At 38.0% G+C, this 5,891-nt stretch overlaps 1 protein-coding gene across 1 annotated transcript; it reads right to left on the bottom strand.

Moving 5' to 3' along the window:
- Window positions 1-1,076: 1,076 nt before the first annotated feature.
- LOC141606008 (phospholipase D alpha 1-like) lies at window positions 1,077-5,633 on the bottom strand. Its single transcript, XM_074424968.1, has 5 exons — window positions 5,473-5,633; window positions 5,157-5,260; window positions 2,980-4,069; window positions 1,920-2,723; window positions 1,077-1,746 (listed from the first exon to the last, which is right to left on the bottom strand). The coding sequence occupies exons 2-5, from the start codon at window positions 5,247-5,249 to the stop codon at window positions 1,310-1,312; spliced, it is 2,424 nt and encodes an 807-aa protein (XP_074281069.1). The 5' UTR covers window positions 5,250-5,260; window positions 5,473-5,633; the 3' UTR covers window positions 1,077-1,309.
- Between the last annotated feature and the right edge of the window lie 258 nt (window positions 5,634-5,891).

Below are 5,891 nucleotides of genomic sequence, written 5' to 3'. Positions count from 1 at the left end.
TACAAGCTTAGTCTAAGGGTCGGTCTCACAATTATGATTGACATTAATCATTTTAATAGTGACGTTATGCTCCCTTAAATTGAAGGGGCAAATAACCGGGATAAAGAGAGCAATATGTAGTCTATTTAATGTAGTTCACACAACATGATGTATTAGAAGAAGATATAGTGAAATATTAGACAAAATATGAAAATAGAACAAATGGTAACATTCATACTTACTCGTACATTAGGGAGTGTTAATTATCATTATCATACTCATTAATTTAAAAACCGAGTTAAAAAATAGGATAGTAGAATTCACTTACGCCATGTCATCATTTTTTTTTGGACTTAGAGCATGTGCATTGGTTGTTTTTTGGTGTCCCAAATATTGCCTCTTTCCTCTGATGGGGAGGCCTATAAGTGTGAGTAGTGTCCCAACAAATGAGGATGCCCAATATATTGGTTGGGTTCCCAAAAGTAACAATACTACCAAGTATGAAAATTGTAGTAGGTAGGGCTGGTCAAAAGTGCGGGTCGACCCGGCCCTTCCACGGTCACTTTTGACTTGGCCCGGCCCGACTCGTCTCCCAACCCGGACGGACCCACCCTATATTCAGGCCGGTTCCGGGTTTCCAAATCTCAAGCCCGACATGCCCCAACCCGGACCCGCCCTAAACCCGCCTAACGGGTCACCTTTAACCCGGCCTGCCTCGATCCAGCCCGACCCGTCTTCTATCTCCGGTCGGTTCCGGGCCTCCCAAGTCAAACCCGGCCCGCCCCCTGACCTGTCCCGGCCCCGGCCGACCCGCACAATTGACCAGCTCTAGTAGTAGGAAATTATGGTGGGCCACGAAAAAGTAGCGAAATGACTTTTTTTGGGGAGCCTCACTGAAGTAGGAAGTTGTTGTGAAATTGGGAGGGTAGATAAAATAGTTAGTGATAAGTGATGTGAAAAAGAAAGAGAAGATTTGGGGCACACCCCATGAGTACATATGCTCTTAAAGTCATCACTCAATTTTAGTTTTAGTTTGTTCAGGAAAGTCAAAATTTTATAATAAGTGATCTTATAATAGTCAAGTATAACAACACTCAACATTTAAACTCACTCTTATTAACATAAATTAATCATACTCCGTATGATACAAACCTCAAACAAAAGAAAACAAGTTTTACAACGCCACAAGAATACACTTTGTAGCACAAGGTAAGACAGTATACATTCAACCTCATTGTTTGTTTAAGTACAACAAAAAAACACGGGATTTGCGACGGATTTGGTTCGATGTAGCACAAGGTAAGAAGGTATACTACATTCAAATCCGTTGTTAAGTAGTAAGAATGGGAGGTAAAGTATCAGATTTCTTGCCAAGAATTCTGGCTTTAGTATCAGGAAAAAACTCCATCCCAGGAAGCTCAACAACTTCTCCTTCTTCGGTAATTCCAACCGGGTACGTAAGCAAATGTCCTGGAAGATCATGTTCTAAGGCTTCAGAAGAGTATAAATCCCAATATTTTTGAGCAATTTGGTTCACCTTTCTTACACATTCTTCACTTTCCGGCTTCTGGAAGACGTTGTCGATCATGCCTAAATGTTCATACCATAATGACATCCTAAAACCATGAATTTGACCTCTTGCTGCTTGATTTCCGTGAGTTAAGTGGTATGGTTGGTATGCTCCCATGGCTATCTCTGAGTCTCTTGCTCCGTTCATTGATCTTTCGTTTATGTTGGCCGATCCAACGATTATGTACTCATCATCGACTGAAACATGTCGAAGAAGAGTATAATTAGATTTTTCTCCCATTTCACAAGTCATCGTTTGACAAACAAAGTCAAATGAGTTCAATATAAGTGACAATTTATTTATCGGGTCTACTCGTAAATTAAATATAAAATAAAATACTTCGTAATATAAGAAAGAATTCAAAGTGTACCTATCATCATCTTAGCATGAACATAGATCATAAACCTCCTAGCCATTTGAGCTCGACTATAATCCGACTCAAATTCCGGGTGCTCCTCCGGCTCATAATCCCCACTTTTCGGAACCTCACGATTTCCTAAGCAAAAGAAACACAAGTAGTCCTTCGGGTCTGCCACGAGCCCCTTGGCTCGAAGAGCCACGGTAATATCAGTATACATCATCTCCATGGTCCGCCTTTGCCAATCCAAAATGGCCTGAACGGAACCACTATCAGGAAAACCCTCAGGCCACATTGGAACTACAACATAGACCGTAAATCGTTCACCCTTTTCGATCTTACTAACAATTTTTAGCGAAAGTTCCTTAGGTATCAAATGTAGAGCTTCAATTGCAGCAGGGTTTATATCTGTATTTTTCCAAGCAAATGAGCTCCCTAGGAAATACTGATTTTCAATGTATATAAACCTTTGTGCACGACGTATAGCGTTAATGTACGCATCTTGGATGCTCCGATCAATGATGTTGTCTTTTCCACTTACGAGCCCTGCATTAGCGGCCTCTTCAGGTGCATCGGGAAATCCAAAGGCGGCCCCACCATCAATGGATCGAAAGACTTGTACATTCCAAGTTTCATCGTCGTTAGGGAATGTGACGGGTGATGGTGGAATGAAGATTGAATTCATTTCCCTAAGGTCAAGGAGAAGGTCCCTTACACCTTGCTTTCTCCACCTCTGCTCGAAATTTTGGAGCACGTCCCATGCTACCGGGCCTTCAAGCTTCGAGTGGATGTCGTGCCATGGCTCTCGAGGTCCACCTAGATAGAGCGTATATAGCATTAGAACGGACAAAACTACAGAAGCTGCTGGATACATGACAGGTAAATTGGTGAACCAAAACGGTCCTAACTGACATCAAAATGTCAGTTAGGACCGTTTTGAAACATGAGCTAATATACTAATACACACTCATAAACCGTGTTTGAAACCCGTCGATATCAAAATGTCAATATGGTTATTTTAAAAAATCTAGACAATAAGTTATTCTTGTGTTAGTACTATTATTATACGTACCTTTCTTGATCGACGTGCCCTTGAAGTTAGGTTGATGGAAATCATCATGATGAGAAGTACCAAGAGTCCTATATAGAGAATGAAATTGGGTATCATACCTTCCATCACAAAGGTCTATACCTCCAACAAAGCTTACAAGCCTCCTTCTATCAGAATTTCCATTAGGCATTGCACTATCAACAACAACAATCTTTTGATGATGAGTAAACATAGTCCCAATCTCTATGTTTTGGATAATACTTCTTCCACTATCCGGATTTCGAGGGCAAAGTACACAATGTACTTCACTACCTTGAAAATAATTTTGAGTCTCTTGATCATGGGTTGCCATTAATCCATCCTCCTTGAACCCTTTAATAGAAGTCCTATCATCCCAAACAAGCATCAAAACTCGAACACCTTCCGAGGCTTTTTTCTTAAGGATCTCACCTAAGGTCATATCACCACCGGGTTTAGGCCTACGAGTGTCCCTAATTAGGGTGATATCCGTGTACACTGACCACCCGGTTATGTAAATCATGTGTTTGGCATCATTGAGGGCATCGAAAATGTCTTCCCAACAACGATTTGGCTCGTAGAATTTGCCATTGGCTAGAGGAATCTTAGGGACAAAGTTATCAGGAACGTGGACGTCCTGGTATAAGGTCACCTTACACAAGTTCCTTTGAGTGAAAAAAGTGAAGGGTACACCGGGAAATTTGGGTGTTTTAATCCCTTTACCCCAATTCATGTCTCTTGTGATATCAAAGAATTGGACCTTAACACGGACTCTGGCCCCTTTATGTGTAGGATTGTGATCCTTGTCGAGGATATCGAGCCAATCGTTGAATTCCTCCCCTCCTATGAGTTGGTTTACTGGAAGGTAAGCTCGACCGAGGAGGCTTGCTCCTATAGCATTGTCTTGCTTGAGAGTGAAAACCACATCTGAGGCCATATGAGCGCAATAGATGTGAAATTGCTCGTACCATCTTGGGTTCGAGTCCTTGTGATCAAGGAGCCTAGTACGCCCAACTCGAGCTCCCTCAATGTCTACAGTCGCGTACACTCTCCCACCTTCCTGCCCAAACAGTCCTTCAACACCCTCCACTATCTGCAATAAGGATATATTTATAAGTATGCATGGTAGATTGGCAATCACAATTTTCTTGAAAGATCAAATGTGACTTTTATAAGTTTATACAACCTTGTGTATATGTAAAACAGTAAGTGGATTATACATCTGATGTAGTACATCAGATGGTATAGTTTTTGAGCATTACGATAAAGTTTTTGAGTTTTAATCTAAATTTTTTGAGTTTTATTTTGAAGTTTTTGAGTTTATTTACTTAAACTTTAATCTCAAAAAATTACATTATAACTCAAAAAAGTTACATATAAGCTCAAAAAAATTTGATTTTTGACATCATAAACCTAAAATGTAATTTATAAACTCTATAGTACTCGAAAAAAATACACAAAAACTCAAAAAGTCATTAAGTATGATGTAGTACATCCGATGTAGAATCCTTTTTCTCACATGTAAAACTTACAACTTCATTCTTAAAATAAATGTCACACACAATACAACTCAACCCCTAACCGAGATAACTTAACCTCACAAATGTCAGATAATTTAGCTAATAGAAACATTCAGGGTTTCTATTATTATTCATAACACACAACAAAAAAATATTATCAACCTTAAATTTCTAGCGCGTGAATTTTAAGTTTTTCGAATGTGAAATCATGTATCTTCCTTGTATTGATTATTAGAATGTTAGGACGATAAGGATCATATATATTTTTTTTGTCCTAATTATGTTTACAGCGTACCAAACTTGTTTATTTTTTATGAGTGCATGATATATTAATCAAAGATAAACAAAGGAATGAACCAAAAGAATTACATATATCCATCAAAGACAAGGGTCCATGTATTATCTTAACTTTTCATACCAAAAGTACTAAAATTATAATGATTGGTCCATCATGCTCGTCATTCGTCCATCAACAAGATACCAAACACTAGACCTGGTCACGGGCCGCGTTCGGGCCTAGCCAGCCCGTATACATTGCCATGTCTACCAAGCACCATTAAGTTTGACCCGATTGAGATCACGATCATAAATTAAGGAAGCTAAGATAACAAAAATTACATTAAAAAAAAAAAAGTAATATTGCAAATTGAAATTACTAACCTTGAGGAAAAAGTTGTTACTACTACCACCAAAGACCTTCTGAGCCTCATATATGGTGACGTGAAGTGTTCCATGCAACAGTATATTTGCCATGTTATCTCAACCTATATCATCACACATTTTAATCAAACCAGTGACCTATTGTCATGATATCTGGCCTACGTCTTAACCACTAGGCTAAGATCTCTTCGATTATTATGACATTAATTATAAAACAATAGGAATTATCATTTATATCATATATGTCAATATGTTGGATAACATGTTTTCAAATATAATTAGCACATTTTATAAAAGCAACATAAATAGTTGTTACCTGAAACAAGAGAAGATGAGATTACTTGTGATATTGGTTTAGGTTTGATAATGATAACAAAGAAGCAAATGATGGTTAATCAAGAGAATGGTATGAAAATTTAAAATAAGGAAGTTTTAATATTAATGAACGACTAGTAGCATAGTATAAACATTTATTTATGTACGCAAGAATTAGTGTATGTTAGTTAGTAGCTTGTAAATGTGTAGGGACTTGGAAAGGGAAGTAGATCGAAATTGAAATGTCTCTAAAGTCTTGGTCAAGTTTTCATTTCATGTTTAATAATCATAGCTCTCTAATGTAACAACAAAAATTCATTCCAATAATTTATTTATTTACTTAACGATTTTACTAACAAAAAGTCTTTATGGTTTTATGTTAAGGTAACTCGAAAACCTAATTTACCGAACATATTATGG

This window comes from Silene latifolia, chromosome 10 (genome assembly GCF_048544455.1).
Source record: "Silene latifolia isolate original U9 population chromosome 10, ASM4854445v1, whole genome shotgun sequence".
NCBI lineage: Eukaryota > Viridiplantae > Streptophyta > Magnoliopsida > Caryophyllales > Caryophyllaceae > Silene > Silene latifolia.
Note: the sequence above shows the minus strand (reverse complement) of the source record. Positions and strands in the feature narration are given on the sequence as shown.

What these genes read in the sequence shown, in the direction of transcription:
- LOC141606008 (XM_074424968.1), bottom strand. Translation starts at nt 5,249, where the DNA reads ATGGCAAATATACTGTTGCATGGAACACTTCACGTCACCATATATGAG. An exon ending in GGGCACGTCGATCAAGAAAG is followed by an intron (nt 2,724 to 2,979) that starts GTACGTATAATA and finishes CGCTCTATCTAG; the next exon opens with GTGGACCTCGAGAGCCATGG. An exon ending in TCATGCTAAGATGATGATAG is followed by an intron (nt 1,747 to 1,919) that starts GTACACTTTGAA and finishes GACATGTTTCAG; the next exon opens with TCGATGATGAGTACATAATC.